Source organism: Dama dama, chromosome 20 (genome assembly GCF_033118175.1).
Source record: "Dama dama isolate Ldn47 chromosome 20, ASM3311817v1, whole genome shotgun sequence".
Lineage (NCBI taxonomy): Eukaryota > Metazoa > Chordata > Mammalia > Artiodactyla > Cervidae > Dama > Dama dama.
The window spans coordinates 96803924-96821409 of NC_083700.1; the positions used below are offsets into that span (position 1 = coordinate 96803924).

The 17486-nt window shown below is 44.8% G+C and overlaps 1 protein-coding gene across 1 annotated transcript; it reads right to left on the reverse strand.

The window, feature by feature from the left end:
* Positions 1–101: 101 nt before the first annotated feature.
* Positions 102–16998, reverse strand: LURAP1 (leucine rich adaptor protein 1). Its single transcript, XM_061122015.1, has 2 exons — positions 16657–16998; positions 102–6736 (listed from the first exon to the last, which is right to left on the reverse strand). Exons 1-2 carry the CDS (start codon positions 16852–16854, stop codon positions 6215–6217), a joined length of 720 nt encoding a protein of 239 aa, XP_060977998.1. The 5' UTR covers positions 16855–16998; the 3' UTR covers positions 102–6214.
* Between the last annotated feature and the right edge of the window lie 488 nt (positions 16999–17486).

Sequence of the window (17486 nt, forward strand, 5' to 3'; positions counted from 1 at the left end):
CCCCACCTTAATAATTCATTAAGTTTTATATTTATTTTTGTGTGTTTTCTACACATGTGCTTTATTTTCCAATGAACAGTTTTTTAAAAAGAATAACAAGGCAGTGTTATAAACAATTTTATGCCAATAAATTCAACAACTTAATTGAAACAAATTCTTTGAAAAGCACAACTTACCAAAACTAACTCAAAATGAAATTAAAAGTTGGAATACCTCTATATGTATCACAGAAATTGAAATTATCAAAACCCTCCCCCACAAAGAAAACTCCAAGCCCAGATTATTTCACTGATGAAGTCTATCAAATACTGAATAATGCTACCAAACTTACAAAAATGTTTTCAGAAAACAAAGGAGAAAGAAATACTTCCTAACTTCTTTTAAGAGGCCAGCATAATCCTGATACTAAAACTTAAACAAAAGTTTATCAGAAAATGAGTTATATTTTATTATATTGAGGAATTATTAATTTTAGGTGCAATAATCTAAATAAAAGTCCTTATATTTTAGAGATACATAATAAAACATTATAAATAAACTAGAATCATATCTAGTTTTGCTTCAAAACAATCTTGGTTAGGGGAAGAGTAGTAATAAATAAACCAAGATTGACCAGAGTTGATAATTATTGAAGTTGGGTGATGGATGCATGGAAATTCATTATACTATTTTCTCTAATATTGTTTACACTCAAGATTTTTCATGATATAAAACAAAAAATAACTACAAAATGATTAAAAGACATTAAATATATTAAAACAGTAAGTTCACAACAATAATTTAAAAAGAAAGTAAAACAAAACAAAACCATTGAACACAAAGTTGCTAGGACATCAACTTACTATTTGAAAGGAATAAATAAGGGCAGAGATTTAAGCACTTATCTTACTATTCTGGTATGAACTTTATTTCAGGGTAACCAAATGGTCCTGAAGGATGTAAAAAAGTTTTTCTGTAGAGAATTAGAACTAATAGAAGAAAAAATAATAGCATTAGAGATAATCATTTTGTAATTGCTAGTGAAATGACCAATTTATAAAATGGTCATAAATGGATGGTAAAACAATTTGGTGAAGAATTGATAGAGAACCTTATAATACAGGGTCAGCCTCTCACCACCTGAACATGGAAGGAGCCTAGGATATGAAATAGGCAGTGAAGGAGAGCCGTCCAACCAAGAATACCTGTGCTGCTGTGTCAGTGAAAAATAAATCTTTATTGTGTTAAATCACTGTAATATGGGTTAATTCATTATAAAGGTTGGCTTACTTTAGAAGTATATCATTTATATATATTAAAACACATAAGCACATAGTTATATTTTGAAGATACATACATATCCAAACACATACTGAACACATTGAAGTGTGTGTCTGGGTCAGGGAGAGGAACGAGAATAGGGATCAGGGATTAAAAGAAGAAAATCAAACAAAAAGGGGCCTGGTATCAACTGATAACAAGAGGTCACCATGCTCCGCCAAGCATGGTTTAACAAGGAATAAAAAAATAATAATTTAAAAGAGAGACAACTAATCTACTCTTTGTAGAGAGAGCTCAGGCTAGTGTTAGCTGGTAATTATCTTCTACCTTGAGGAGGAACAAGGTATGATCTGGAGAGGAGGCAATGTTGAAGACAGAGCCTGTTGGAACCCTCCACTACATTCACCAGGGAAGTCTCAGGTCTGAAAAGTTCCCTAACTGAGACTTTCTCCCAAGTATGACCTTCACTCTCAGCTCTCTTTGGTAGTGATGCAGGAGGCATTTGCCATTCTCTAAACATGGGGCCTGGACCTGGCTATCTTCCCTTGGCACCACCTCTCACTCCAGGCTGAAGGAGGCTCGACACAGCTGAGAGGCTTGTTCTGGGCCTGGGTGCATCTTCCTGCCCACTCTCCCTCTCTGCTTGAGGAGGGCTGAATAACAGTCCTTCCTCCAAAGATGTTCAAGTCCTAATCCTGTTCAATTCCCAGAATCTGGGAATAGTTTACCTTATATGGCAAAACGACTTGGAAGCTATGGTTAAGGTAGGGATCTTGAGATGGGGAGATGATTCTGTTATCACAGTGGGCCCAATGTAAGCACAAGGTTATATAATCACAATGTAATCCTCCTAATAGGAGACAGGAGAATCAGAGAAAGATGTAAGAATGGAAGTAGAGGTCAGAAAGGCAGAATACTATTTTGCTGGCTTTGAAGATGGAGGAAGGGGCCATGAGTCAAGGAACACAAGCAGCCTCTAGAAGCTAGAAAAGGCAAATAAATGGACTGACCCCTAGAGTCTCCAGAAGAGGTTACCAACGCTTTAACTTAACCCAATAAAATTGATTTCAGACCTGTGACCTCCAGAACTGTAAGATAATACATTTGTGTTGTTTTAAGTCATTAAGTTTGTGACAGTTTGTCATAGCAGCAATAGAAAACATGTACATAGGCTCTGCTGCTAGGCAGCGTAACCTATTCTCCTAGGAGAGTAAGGTCTGTGAAAAGGGAATGGGGAATCAAGGAAGACTTCCTGGAAGCCCCTGCAGTCAGACTGACCTAGGTTCATACCATAGTTCATTTACTATCTATCTGTTAATAATGCATTATTTATAGCGTTGCTGAGAATGGAATAATACTTTAAATTTCCTATTCCTAATTAACCACTTTTTAAATTATAAGTCACGTCTCTTCCTGGGTTTACACATATTTATTTCTCCATTCTGGGTGTTACTGAACACCCAGTATGTGCCTGGCACCATGTACAGAGTGAGCCTGAGTCCACTGCAAGCTCCAAACATTTCTCACCTAAGCTGCCACTGAGCTCCCAGTCAGTTCAGTGCTCAAGTTCACTACCTTATCCTAAATGCAGGCTCTCATACCTGAGCATTCACATGGTCTCACGTCTCCCTGATGGACTCATCCCAGCAGGATCACCCGTTACCCTCTCAGGTGCTGTTTCCACAGCTACCAAGAGCAGTCTCGCCTCTGCCTTTACCCTGACCCTGACAAATGTCTGCAGTCCACTTAGAGGATAGTATGCTCCCTCTGGTTATATTTTCAAGACTCCATTTTCATCTCATTCTTTTTTGTCTTTCTGCATCTCTCTCCCTTTTCATGTCTTCTTCTTTGAGCTCCTAAACAGGTCCTCTTCATAACCTGGAAAGGTCTAACAGGACCTTTCTAACACTAACAGGAGAGCTAAGCCTTAAACAGCCAGTACAGAGGCAGGTAGGAGGGACCAAGGGTGTGTGTTTACCGGCTTCTCTGGGAGTGAAATGAAATCTAAGGTATTGACACGGGATATCCAGGTTACCTGGAATTCCCAGGCAGCCCCACTCACCCACCTCTCTAGCCTCTCAACACCCTCAGATGCCTATCCAAACTACGCTGTAACCCCTTGACTTTGAAGCTCCCAAATCCTCAGGATCCAGCTGAATTTATCTTTCGTCTTCCACCCCTATCCCCTGCTTCTAATGTCCAGGTCTGTAATGTTGAGTTCTGATCCCATGATGTTGGGCCTACTCACCCTGCCTTCCCAGAAAAATATTTGGTCCAGGACTGATTTTCCTTGTATCCCTGGTCCAGATTAATGCACCCTTTACCCAATTCTGGTCCAAGGGTCTCTTTCCTCAGAGCCTGTTGCTCTTCCTGTAAACACCAAGCTGCCTCTCTAGGACAAGGTAAGAACCTGAGTGTTAAAACAGGGAGAAAATTGCTTTCAGATCCTTTGGGCTTGGATGATGTTGACAGGGTGCGGTGGGGGACTGGTCTGGCCAAGTGATGGAACTTTGGTGGACGGGCAGGTAGGCAGGTGATCTGGGTTCTTTAACCTGAGGATCCTCACAGAGTTACCACGGGCAAATCTGGGGCACTCTCTGCCTTCTCTAGGCCTGTTTCTCTAACCTGTCTGTGCAATGAGAGGGCTGGTCTTCATTAAGGCTCTATTTGAGCCTGAAGGTTTCACCCAGCTACTCCAGCAATGGTGCATAATGGCCACAAGAGGGCGGACAACCTCTTCAGCTCAGGAGTTTGCAGATGAAATGAACCAGCAAGCTTAAAAAAAGGAATACAAGGGTTTCAAGCAGAAAGGTAGTTACCCAAAGTCACCACAAAATGGCAACAGGGTCAGGATACTGGGAAAGGGTACTTGAATTCCCAGCCTAAAGGGAGGTCAGAAGCCCTGAGACCAAGAGGGATCGTAAGGAGAGGGCTGGTGGGCAGCAAAGAAGAGACTTACTTATATTCTTTAGAGATTTCAATCCCTTTGAGAGGAGAGGAGGAAACATGGTCTTTAGAGGAGAGCCACAAATCAAATGTATTGCCCGAAAAGGATCTGGGTGGGGGTTTCGGGACAAGACTTGAGGAGTTTATGGGAACTAGAGATGAACAACTTGGCTTCTGTCCCTTCCCCAACATAGAATGAAAAGTAGAGAAACTGCAGGACTTATTCTAGGATTTAAGGAAGATTCCTCAAGTCAGGAAATGAAGTCACTTAGTTATGTCCTACTCTTTGCGACCCCATGAACTGTAGATTGCCTGGCTCCTCTGTTCATAGGATTTCCCAGGCAAGAATACTGGAGGGGTTGCCATTTCCTTCTTCAGAGGATCTTCTCAACTCAGGAGGGCACAGCAAATAGGGAAGGATCACCTGACATCCTTTTTTTCTCCTTTTTGCCTTCCAATAATCTATTAATAGTTTCAGGGCCCAGGAAAGACAGAGACTAACAGAGGGGCAGTACCTGGGGTTCCAAGAGTTAATTTCCAAGAATTCATACTCTGACATCATTCATAGCCCTCATCTCCACCCTGTCTCTGGGCCTGTCCCCTCGCTGAGCCCCAGGTTGGCAGCTTCCCTGAGTCCCTTCTTTGGTGTAACTCACTAGGGCCCTGGGACCCAGGACCAGAGCCAGTGCCCTGCTTCCTCTGCAGTCCCAGGAGTCTAGAGCTTGCTCTAAGAGAGGAAGGAAAGCAGTCTTTCCCTCCTACTCTTCCCCTCCCAGGATGCGGGCCCTAAGACCAAAGAGCTTTAGTCTTTCTCTGCCACGCCCCCCATTGTAACCCAGACAAGGGGATTCCTTGTGTCCCAGCTACAGGGCGGCATCCTAGTGTCCAAATGGTGGACGGTCTGGGGCAGGATGCGGGGAGGGGAATCACAGGATCTGAGAAAATATCTCCCCCTTTTGGAGACTGTGGTACACCCCAAGCTTCTCCCTCTGGCTCCCATCAGAAGTTGAAGAGACAAGGCTGAGGGACTCATCTGCATATTAAAGGCCTGAGGCCCAGAGTAGAAACTGAGAAGGTGTGGAGACACAAAGGCTGAACCTTCTGGCAGACAGATTTGGAGCCAGAATACAAGAATGGAGGCAACCCAGGGACAGAGTAAGACAAGGGCCTATGGCAGGGCAGGCCAAACAGACTGTTGTAGGTGGAGGCCCCTGCCAGCTTCCTCCCTAAAAGCAGAGAAACAGGAGTGCAGGCACCAGACAGGCAGGTGGTCAGAGAGGAAGTGAGAATCCCTAGAATAAAATAAGAACTCCCTGTTTAAATAGGAAGAACCTTTCTGAGAAGTGCAAACATCTGACTGAGAAACTTTCCTGCCAGGAGGGTAGTATATTCCCATTCACAAGATGGAATGGTACAGAGAATAAATAATATGGTCTCATTTAGCAGCAGAGGCTCAAATACCCCTATATCTATCATCACTAAAAGACTGGTACAAAGGAAAGGCTAATCCATCCTGGCAGGAAATGACATCACTCACCAGACAGGAAGGGGTGGCCCTACCAACCCCAAAGGCTTCTGGGAGGGCCAATCCATGGAGGGTTGGCCCTGAATGTCCACAGTCCTCCATGTTGGCCAAGAGTGGGGCTAAGGTTCCTAGAAGTTGGGTGAGGTAATCACATCCCAGTCCCTTCATCAGTGATTTCATAGGGATGCTAAACTCTCAAATCTTTACCTCGTTGTGGGGAAAGGAGAAGAGATACTATCACACCTGGAGCCACAGGTCAAGCCTCTAGAGTCCATGTATCTATGGAAATAGCTCTAGGGACCCAATAATTGAAGGTTAAAGGCAGAGCCTCCCCAGGGACCAGAGGGATGGTAAGGCCAGGTTTCATGGTAACTGATTTCAGTGCAGCCTCTTCCTAATTCCAGACAGAGGGAGAACAAATTCAAGGGAGACCAGGGCCTAGTGATGAAAGAGCCATAGGAGTACAAAAGGGTGGAAGAGTTGTTACAGGAAGGTCACATCATCCTGGCACTGGCCCCAGTACCAGTGGGTCTCAAAGCCCAGCTTAGCACTCTCATCCTCTGGCGGCTCAGGAGGTGCACCTTGCAGCCCCTCCCCTGGGGGTTTCCACACGGCCCTCAAGCTCCCTAGCCTGGTAGCTGTCAGGTCCACCTCAGTCCTGGCCCTCTCCCCACCAGGTATAACCTTTGCCCAGTCCATCTCGGGACGGGTAGCCCCAGGGGGGCCGTGTTCATCCAGCTCGCTGGGCACCACTGTGTCTAGGAAGCTGCCGATGGAGACACTATCCAGCCGGTCAGTGGAGCTGGTGTCTGGCAGGCTGTCCCAGCTGCCTCGCCTTGAGCGGCCTGGGCTCCCGCCTGTCAGGCTATATTGGCTGCTGGTGAGGCTGCTGCAGTGGCTGGTCAACGTCCCCCTCTCCTCCAATAGCCAGCGCACCGCCTCAATGCCCTCGTTCAAGGTCACCAGCTGCTGCAGGATCTTCACATCGATGGCTCTCAGGTAAGCCTAGGGGAGTGGGAGAAGAAATCAGTCCCAGGTTCTAGGCCACGGGTTTCCCCAGTGTTTCTAGAGGCCTCTACCTTGTAATCCAACCAGCTATGCTTGACTTTCAAGAATCATGTAAATAGAATGGTTTGGACTGTAGGCATTAGAAGCAGACAGATTGTTGCTTAAAATCTCAGCTCTACAACTGATCAGCTTTATGACTGTGGGCAACTTTCTTGCCTTTGTTGGGCCTGGGTTTCCTTGTTTGTGAAATAGGTTTAAATGACTCACCTCAAAGGGTGGTTGGGAGAGTTTTGAGATGTTGTCTGTTAAGTACGGACCACTATACCTGGTATAGAGTAAGATCTCAGTAAATATTAAATATTAAAATCCAAACCTACTGAGATTTAAACTTCACAGATAGAATATTTACTACTGAACCAGTCCAAACTCACAAGTAAGACTTAAAAGCAGTCATCCAAAAAGTTGCCTTGGAGGGGGCCAAGTGTTAATTGGGAAATAGATTGGGCCAAACAGAGGCATGAGCTGGGGGCATGGCATAAAGAGGATGCTAAGCTGGTCCCCCAGTCCCTCTGGGGTGTGGCAGTAGCTGCTGTGGGGAGGGAAGGGTTGGCTAGAGCTTCAAAGGGTCAGCATCCTGCTGGCTAGAGATTTGGGGCTTCCCTCTACTATACACCAGTCTCCCTTGCACTGAGGGCAAGTCTGACTTACTGGGTAATCTCTAGGGTCCTTTCCAGCTCAGATGCACTGAGTTATCTTCCCCAAGCACAAGTCTGAACTTGTCCCTCCCTTGCTCAAGAACCTTTAAGGGCTTTGCACTGCTCTCAGAAAATAAAATCTTTGGAATATTTTAGCAGCAGATATTCAAAAGCCTGTCATAATATGGCTCGTGCTCATCCCTCTAACTTCATCTCTACCATATCTCCATGGGAACTCCAGGTCCTGCCACACATAACTTTTAAAATTTCATTTCATTTAGTTTCACTTTTAATAAAAGTAATAGATTACATAGATTAAAGAAGCAAATAGTTCTGCAAGATTTGTTAAGAAAAGTAACAGTCTCCCCATTCTAAATCCCACTTGCCAGAGACAACTACTATTAATTTTTTAGCTGTTTATTTTGTTGTGTGCATGCCCAGTCACTTAAGTTGTGTCCAACTCTGTGTGACCCTACAGAATGTAGCCAGGCTCCCCTGTCCATGGGATTCTCCAGGCAAGAATACTAGAGTGGGTTGCCATGCCCTCCTCCAAGGGATCTTCCCAACCCAGGGATCAAACCCATGTCTCCTATGTCTCCCGCATTACAGGTGAATTCTTTCCTGCTGAGCCATCAAGGAAGCCCATTTATTTTGGTACTTACCTTCTAATTTCTAAATAACTGCTTACTGATTTTTAAGTATTTTCTATTGACTTTGTACATAATAGAAGGTTAAGGATTTAACTCTTTCATCCTACTCCCTATATCCCTGCCATACTCATACCCTCCCCATTTCATTACAACATATGAAATAAAATTAATTATTCAGCATTTACCTTATTAGAATTTGGAAATGCTACTCACAGCTAAGCTATGTGGTTTACTGTGGTTACTTTTCCTTTTTTACAACTTTAAGTTTTCCTTTTCAGATAATAATTATTATCCTTATTATTACTACTACTACCACAACTATTTTGCTTAGTTTGGTATATTGTTGTCAGTAAGTCATCCCTAAACTCTCTCCCAGTAGTCTGAATTTCCCTCTCAAAGCTTTATTTTTTTTAATTGAAGTATAATTGCTCTACAAGGTTGTATAAGCTTCCACTGTACAATAAAGTGAAACAGCTATATGTATACATATATGCCCTTCCTCTTGAGCCCCCCTCCCACCCCCCACCCCATCCCTCTAGGTCATCACAGAGCACTGAGTTGAGCTCCCTGTGCTATACAGCACCTTTCAACTAACTGTCTATTAGACACATTATAGTGTATATATATCAGTTCAGTTCAGTTCAGTTGCTCAGTCATGTCCAACTCTGCGACCCCATGAACTGCAGCACGCCAGGCCTCCCTGTCCCTCACCAACTCCCAGAGTTCACCCAAACCCATGTCCATTGAGTCGGTGATGCCATCCAACCATCTCATCCTCTATCTCATCCCCTTCTCCTCCTGCCCTCAATCTTTCCCAGCATCAGGGTCTTTTCAAACGAGTCAGTTCTTCGCATGAGGTGGCCAAAGGATTGAAGTTTCTGCTTCAGCATCAGTCCTTCCAATGAACACCCAGGACTGATCTCCTTTAGGATGGACTGGCTGGATCTCCTTGCAGTCCAAGGGACTCTCAACAGTCTTCTCCAACACCACAGTTCAAAAGCATCAATTCTTCGGTGCTCAGCTTTTTTTTTATAGTCCAACTCTCACATCCATACATGACCACTGGAAACACCATAGCCTTGACTAGATGGACCTTTGTTGGCAAAGTAATGTCTCTGCTTTTTAATATGCTATCTAGGTTGGTCATAACTTTCCTTCCAAGGAGTAAGCGTCTTTCATATATATCAGTACTACTCTGCCAATTCACTCCACCCCCCCCAAGACTTTTAAACATATCACATGCTCTACCTAGTCCCTCTTCTCCGAGGCAGCTTCTGACCCGCTCCAGTCTGTCCCTGCTGCACACCTACCCTCCAGAGATCATCTCCCTCCACTATCACCTCGGGGACTCCCTTTGCCTCTCTTGAGTTGGAGCCCAATTCCTGGATCCCACATCTTTTTTATTGATTTACTCCTTAATGTATGTGTGGCACTTTTCCTCCAGTAGCTTCCCAAGAAAAGTCTGCAGACTATTCCTACATAGGAGGTATATTTTTTGAAGCTTCACATGTTTTAAAACATTGTTATTCATTCCTCACACTATTGACTGATTAGCTGAGCACAGAAATCTAGGTTGAAAATAACTTTCTGTCAGAATTTAAAGCATTTTTCCATCGTCTTCTGATTTTCAGTGCTACATTTAAAAAGTCTGATGCCATTCTGATATTGTATGTGACCACCTTCCCACTCTTTCTAGAAGTTTTTAGGATCTTCTCATGATCCTCAGTGTCTTAAATTATCACAATGATTTTACCATCATGTGATTCTGCTTTCATCCTCTGAACTGGTCATTTGTTGGGCACTTTTAATCTGTAGGCTCATGTTCTCCAGTTCTGGGAGATTTTAATTATTTCATTGATGATTTTATATATATATATATATATATATTCACACACACATATACATATATATGAAAATACATATATATATATATATATGAAAGAATGAAAGTGTTTAGCCGTTCAGTCGTGTCCAGCTCTTTGCAACCTCATGGACTGTAGCCTGCCAGGTTCCTCTGTCCATGCAGTTCTCCAGGCAAGAGTACTGGAGTGGGTTGCCATTTCCTTCATCAGGGGATCTTCCCGACCCAGGGATCAAACCTGGGTCTCCCACATTGCAGGCAGATTTTTAATTGTCTAAGCCACCTGTCCACCTACACACACACACACACACACATACACACACATTTTTTGTTCTTCCTGGAAATATCTTTTTTTGGATAGAAGGTACCCTGAATGGATCTTCTATTTTTTCTCTCTTCCTCCTCTTCCTATGTGTATTCTAGTTTGTGAAACATTTCAACATTATCAACCCTTCTATTGAGTTTTTCAATTTTTTCCTATCATGTTTTTATTTTCAAGAGTTGTTTCTAGATCTTGGATTTTTTTTTTCTTCTTCTTTTTCTTTTTAGGTGTGGCATGCAGGATCTTTTACTTGCAGCATGCAGAATCTTTAGATATGGCTTACAGAATGTTTCCTGGGATCTAGCTCCTTGACCAGGGATCGAACCAGGGTCTTCTGCATTGGGAGTGCAGAATCTTAGCCACTGGACCACCAGGGAAGTCCTTACATGTTTCCTTTTATAACTTTCCATTTTTTGTTCATATTATCTCATCTCTTTAAGGATATAATTAACAATTGTTTAAGTTCTTATCTCTCTGAATATCTCTATTCAAGTTTTTTTTTTTTTTTTTCTGTTTGTTTAAGTCTGTATAGTTAAAAGCTTTCATCAGTCTTATAATCTTAAGCTGCTGCTCACACTTCAGACTGGTCTCTAAAAAAGCTGATTGGAAACTCTGTGCCTGAGGCTTGCCAACCCTGAACCTCACTAAGAGTCATTCAGTGAGGCTGTTCAGTTGGGTAAAGTAGGTAGTATCCTTTGTGTGCGTGTGTGTGTGTGTGTGTGTGTGTGTGTGTGTGTTTCTCTTGGGTTCATAAGATTCACTACATTATACCCATTTAGAGAATATAATGTAAGCAAAGCTGCCATTATTCTGGGAGCCAAGTAAGGGAAAGGCTGGGAGGGGTATTACATAACATTTGGCATATTTTAGTTTAATCCCTCTTGCTCTCAGACTCTGCTTGGTGTCTCCCAATCTGGAGACCTTTGGTTTTATTATTTTTTAAATATATATTACTTGGTAAGTGTTTATTGAACTATTCAGGAAATAATTGCTTCACTCAGACCAACAATGATAAGCCAAAAATAAGACTGAGTATATGTACACTGAGAAAAATATAGCCACTGGAATTAAACAGTCCTAGATTCAAATTCCGGTTCTGCCGCTAATGAGCCATATGAAATGGGATTTTTTTTTTTTCCTTTAAGCCATCATTTCTTCATGGTAAAAGAGGATACTTTCTAAAGGTTTATTAAGAAGTAGAAGGAACATTCACAGGCATGGCATACTGTCTGACAAGTATTCACTAATCAATAAAAGGTAGCTATGCCTATTATTATAAACTTATCTACTATGGCATAAGCACAGAAAATCTTGTCCTTGAAATTATTTGTGTTTTTGGAAGAATATCCCAACTTGAATTCAATTAAACAAATGATTATTGGGTACCTGGATCTTCTAGTAATTACACAAAGACAACCTAGACAGCATATTAAAAAGCAGAGACATTACTTGGCCAACAAAGGTCTGTCTAGTCAAAGTTATGGTTTTTCCAGTAATCATGTATAGATGTAAGGTTTGGATTATAAAGAAAGCTGATAAAAAAATATAAAAAAAATAATAAAAAAATAAAAAATAAAATAAATAAAAGAAAGCTGAGCACCAAAAAATTGATGCTTTTAAACTGTGGTGTTGGAGAAGACTCTTGAGAGTCCCTTGGACTGCAAGAAGATCCAACCAGTCCATCCTAAAGGAAATCAGTCCTGAATGTTCATTAAGCTGAAGCTCCAATACTTTGGCCACCTGATGAAAAGAACTGACTCATTTGAAAAGACCCGGATGCTGGGAGAGACTGAAGGCGGGAGGAGAGGGGGACGACAGAGGATGAGATAGTTGGATGGCATCACCGACTCAATGGACATGAGTTTGAGTAAATTCCAGGAGGGGAGTTGGTAATGAACAGGGAGGCCTGGTGTGCTGCAGTCCATGAGGTCACAAAGAGTTGGACACGACTAAGCAACTGAACTGAACTGAACTGAACTGAACACAAAAATAATGGAGAAACTCTCCCTACTTAACAGAAGCTTACAGTTTCAATAAGGAGATCTGGACATAAATAACTGAAGTACCATAGACTATACAGACTATTAATGACACAAGATAAAAGAGATTATATTCAATTATTTCCTGCTGGGGACAAATAGATTAAAGGTGAAACCATTTAGTCCGTGACCAAACTAAATGCATTAAACAAAACTTCTCATACTAAAAATGCTTCTCCTGCTTTATTTTCTCCTCCCTTCCTTCCTCTTTCCTCTCTTCTTCCATCCCTCCCTCCTTCCCTTTCTTCCTGCCTTCCAGCCTTCTGCCCTTCCCCTTCGTCCCTTCCTTCTGTTCCCTTTTTTCCAAAACGTGCATTTCCAGTCTTCTGCGATGATAAGGGAGTAGTGGGCAATTAGTTGCCCAGTTGTGAAGGAAATCTTTAAAGAGTATGATTCTTAGATAGACATTCATCAACCCATTTGTGTTCAGCTCCACTTGCACCCTCAGTTCCAGAAATATCTGAGAACAGCTCCTGAGACCTTTGAGGTGCAAAATGGATTGCTTTTCTGCTTTCTTCACTGCTGGCTTGGAATTCAGCTTTTTTCAAGTCTGCTTAGTTACTACTCTTCCTTCTGCTCTCAGCTTCCAGATTTTATTCCTATCACCTTCTCTCCTATTCTTATCCTAATGGCTTCATGGCTTTAAAAATAAGCTCTTTACTGGCTTTTAGTGGAGTTTCAAGAGGGAATGGAAGTAAATGCATGTGTTTAATGTGCCATCTTGAACTGAATTCCCACTGACTCTATTCAAGGCCCAACTCAAATGTTGCCTCCTCTAGAAAGTCTTCCCCATACTTCTTCAAGGTGAAATTAAGCCACTCGGTCATGGAACAGTATTTATTGAGTGTTTTTTATAGGCATGGCATTTTGTAGATAAAGCAAGAAAAGACACCATTTCTTGCCCTTGGAGTGGATAAGATAAGACAAAGATACAAGCACTTAAAATTCAGAGCAAGAAATTCGAGGGAACATAAATGCTGCACAGAGAGCTGTGGGTACCTAGAGGACTACAACCTAACCAGGGGAGTAAGGAAATGCTTCCTAGAATAAAGGACAGGAGCTGAGACTTGAAAGTCAAGTGAGTCTTAGCCAGACAAAGCAATGGAGAGTCATTGTAACCAGAGGAAATAGCTTGCTTCTCCAATTCAGTTGTGCCTTTCCAGAACACAAATCTGACCATGTCACTCTACAGTGAAGACATTCCAAGAAGTGCTCCATGGGTTCCAGCACCTGTACCACAGTGGCTAGTCTGTTTCTCCCCTAACCTAGACTATGAGCTCCCTGAGAGTAGCAGGTCCCACCCAGTTCATTTATGGTGCTTAGCCTAGGATTGGGTAGGTCGGCTTCAGTGCTGTGATTCTCTGGCCTTCATTTTCTTTGGTGTCTTTGCTGGTCTCAGGGTTTGGGGGCTGGATTTTATCACATTGGTGGGAAATGAATCTTAGCAGCAGATCCTATAGTCCTGTGACAGTGGGATTCCCTGACTGTGACAGCACAGCTCCTCAGAATAGAAGAAAGCAAAGCTTTTTGCCAGAAAAAGAAACACTCATTTCACACCAATCTCTCTGGAAACAGAAAGGGGATAAACAGAGCAGAAGAGATGCAGCCTCAGAGGCCACTCCAACACAATTCTTTTCCCAGGGGAATTCAGGTTCCCCATTCCTCCCTTAACAAGCACACATCAGACGCTCTGACCAGCCCTAGGGTCACAAGTACAGCTCACTCACAGGCTCAATCTAAGTCAAGTCCTAGCACAAAAACCCAGAGATCTGAGTCTTAGCTCTCTGGTTTGAGACTGAGATTCCCAGACTATTGTTACCCGCCCCCACCCCCACCCCCGGTCCCCCTTCCATCCCTCTAGAAGTAGAAAAACTGAGGCCAAAGAGAGTCAGGGCTCTTCTCAAAATCACAAAACGATTCAGGAGCTGAGCCAGGACTTGAACCCAAGCCTTCTCTCTCCCTGCCTAATGCTTTTTCTCAAACTGTTCTGTGGGGGTGGGTTGCCATAGCAACAGTTCTGTGGGTGGGAGGATTAAGTATGGGAGGTTGCCCTTGTTTTCCCTTCCCACAGATCGCAGAGTCTGTCTGGTTCACTCAACTTTTGAGTAGGGGAGGGAAGTGGCCAAGAGGCAGGGATGACCTTGGCCTCAAGGGCAGGCCTGCCCGATCCCTGCCGGAAAGCTGGGTGAGGGGAAGTTGAAGGACACTATTTACAGGGCTTGGACTAGTTCTGCCACAAGTGGCTCCAGGGGAACCCGCCCAATGCCCCACCCCTTGTCTTCCCCAGTGCAGAGTGCATAAAGAGACCAAAGGCACCTTTGCAGAGGAGGGAGAAAGGAATGGAGTAGGGCACTTAGGGAATCTCTCCCTGAGCAGGACCAGAAGGCTCCCTCCCTTGTGTCTTTCACAGGTAGTCTTGGGCCCCAGGCCAGGCTGGGTCAGAAATGCAGAAAGACCCAAACAAAAGTGAAATGTATCCTTTCAAGTTTACCAATAGGTAATCTCCACCAGGGCGTCCCAGGTGGTGCCAGTGATAAAGAACCCGCCTGGCAATGCAGGAGACTGAGGAGACCCCAGTTCGATTCCTGGGTCAGGAAGATCTCCTGGAGGAGGGCATGGCAACCCACTCCAGTATTCTTGCCTGAAGAATCCCATGGACAGAGGAGGCTGGCAGTCTACAGTCCATGGGATCGCAAAGAGTCGGATACGACTGAAGCGACTTAGCACACACGCAGTCTCCACCAAAGACAGGAAAGAGTTAAAGCCAGAGAGACCAGCCATGGCTCCTCCCAGTGTGAGCTCAGGCAAGCCCCTCAGCACCTGCAAGCCTGTTTCCTCTGTGAGACGGGAAAAGGATAACTGCTTTTCTCCCTCCAGTGACGTAAAAGACATTTAATGCATCTGGCACAAAGCAAGTCTCAGTACTGAAAATGTAAAGTGCAGGCGAATCATCTGAATTCAAAACTTGGCTATACTTTTTACTTTTTGTCTGACTTTGGGCAGCTACTTAGCCTCTCTGTGCCTCAGTTTCTTCATCTATAAAATATCCCTTACCTAATAAGTTTCCGTGAGAACTAGGAGACTATCTTGTAAAATGTTCAGCATGATTCCTGGCACATGCACTTGGTGAAAGTTGGTTTCCAAAGCAAGACATTCTAAGTTAGCTCTTTCTCTGCCCTGAGTTAAAGTTTGTACAGTGAGGCAAAGCCAGACCCTTCCCTTAGGTGGGCACAGTTACAGCCCTACTGGGGAGAATCTGGCAATAGCTTCCAATCTTCAAGGCCAAATGCACACATGGCATTAAAATCCTTCCCCCGGGGAGCCTTCCCTGACTGCTTTGCCCACAAAACTCTCCTTCCATCCTCTCAGGAAGCCCCAAGACCTCCCTCCCAACGTCCCCCTACACACACACACACACACAGACACACACACACACCCCTCAGCATGGCACAGAACTGGGCACAGTGGGGCTCCAGGAAGACCCATTAGCTGACACACTGTGGGCTCCTGGTTCTAGGCCAGAAAGTAGCTGGCAATTCCTCAGTTCCCTAGAAATGGTTGCAAAGTGGTGGCAGGTGTAGATCACCCCCTTCACCGGAACCAGGGCCCTAGGGAGCCTGGGAGGCCCCAACTGCCCTTTTGGCTCTGAATCTAGAGCAGCAGCAACAGGGAAGGGGCTGGGTGCTGGTTTCCTCCTCTTCTCCCCAAGGCAGTGCAGGTGAGATGCAAATCTCCAGTGTACTGGGGGGCTGGCAGGAAGGAGACAGAGTCTGAGGAGGTGAGACCAACGCGCTGGTGCTGCTCCTCTGTGTCTGCTAAGCTCCTAGGAACTTTCAGATATTGTCTGTGGGTGTGGGGGATGCTGGGGAAAGAGGATGTTTTTAGTGGCCCTAGTCCAGGCAGTTTTCACCCAAATCTCTTCTGTGCAGAGTGTTGGGGTGGATACTGGAGCCAGAGGAACAAACCCCGGGCCCAGTTTGGAGGAGGAGGAAAAAACTGTTGCCCTGTAATGGTGGCTAGGGGGAAAGGAGGAGCTAGATTTGTGCTGTCCTAGGTTCTCAGGGCTTCCCAACCCTCACCTCTCCCCTCCCAATTATTTGGCCAAAAAAAAAAAAAAAAAAAAACTTACCAAATCCTGCACCTCCCACTTGGAGTCAATACTCCACTCACCCTTGGTGGGGAAGGCAATTAACGAACCCCAAGGATTAAAGATTGATCTGGTAGGAATCCTGAGGAGTTAGGCAGGTGGTTTTAACTCTCTCCTCCCCAGCCCAACTCTGGGTACGCGAGTCCATCCCTTCCGGCCCCACGCTGGAGACTCCGTCCCCCTGGCCCGTGCAGCCCACTCACCAGCTCCATCCTCAGCGCCATGATCTTGTCCCCCAGGCTGTGGCCCGTGCTAGGCGCCCCTGAGAGCAGCAGAGCGCCAGAGGTTCCCGGCTCCCACTCGCCTCGCAGCCCGCGGAGCAGCCCTTCAGGGGTCTTCCTGCCCACCTTGCCCTCCACGTCTCGCAGGTCAGGCGTCTGGGACTCCGCAGTCCCCTCCATGCGGGCCTAAGCCTGAACGGGGTTGGGCGACCGGACGCCGGGATCCCGCTCCCGGGGCTGGGGGGGTCCTCCTTTTTCGGCCGCTAGTGCCGGGCGGAACCGGTGGGTCCCCGCCCGCACTCTGTCGCGGAGGGAGGAGGGCGCCGTAACACTCAGAAAAGCGGCGCAGAGCTCGGTATGTGTGTGTGAGAGTGTGGATCTTCGGGTGCTGCGCATACACCTCTGGCTACAGAACGGGTGAGGCTGGGTGATGCTGAGTATTCACCTGAAGGAAACTCAGCGCCTTCTCCCGACTGTGGCGCTGAGTCCAGCCAGGCACTCAGCAGGCGCCCAATGAATGTTTGCTGACGGAAGGTTAAGTACCCTCAGTTAGGGAAGTGGGATTTTAAGAAAAAGTGCTAACAGAGCTAAATGGGGTTTGGGAAGCCTTCTTGGAGTAGATTCTTTACCGTCTGAGCCACCAGGGAAGCCCCTGGACACACACACACACACACACACACACACACACACACACACACACACACACACAGTGTAGCCACTAAATTTAGACTAAAGGAGAGGAGGTCAAGTTCTTCTAACCAGTGAGGAGAAACCAATATTGAAGCTAATGCTTCTCATACCTGACTGTACAT

What these genes read in the sequence shown, in the direction of transcription:
- LURAP1 (XM_061122015.1), bottom strand. Translation starts at nt 16,854, where the DNA reads ATGGAGGGGACTGCGGAGTCCCAGACGCCTGACCTGCGAGACGTGGAG. An exon ending in TGGCGCTGAGGATGGAGCTG is followed by an intron (nt 6,737 to 16,656) that starts GTGAGTGGGCTG and finishes CCACTCCCCTAG; the next exon opens with GCTTACCTGAGAGCCATCGA.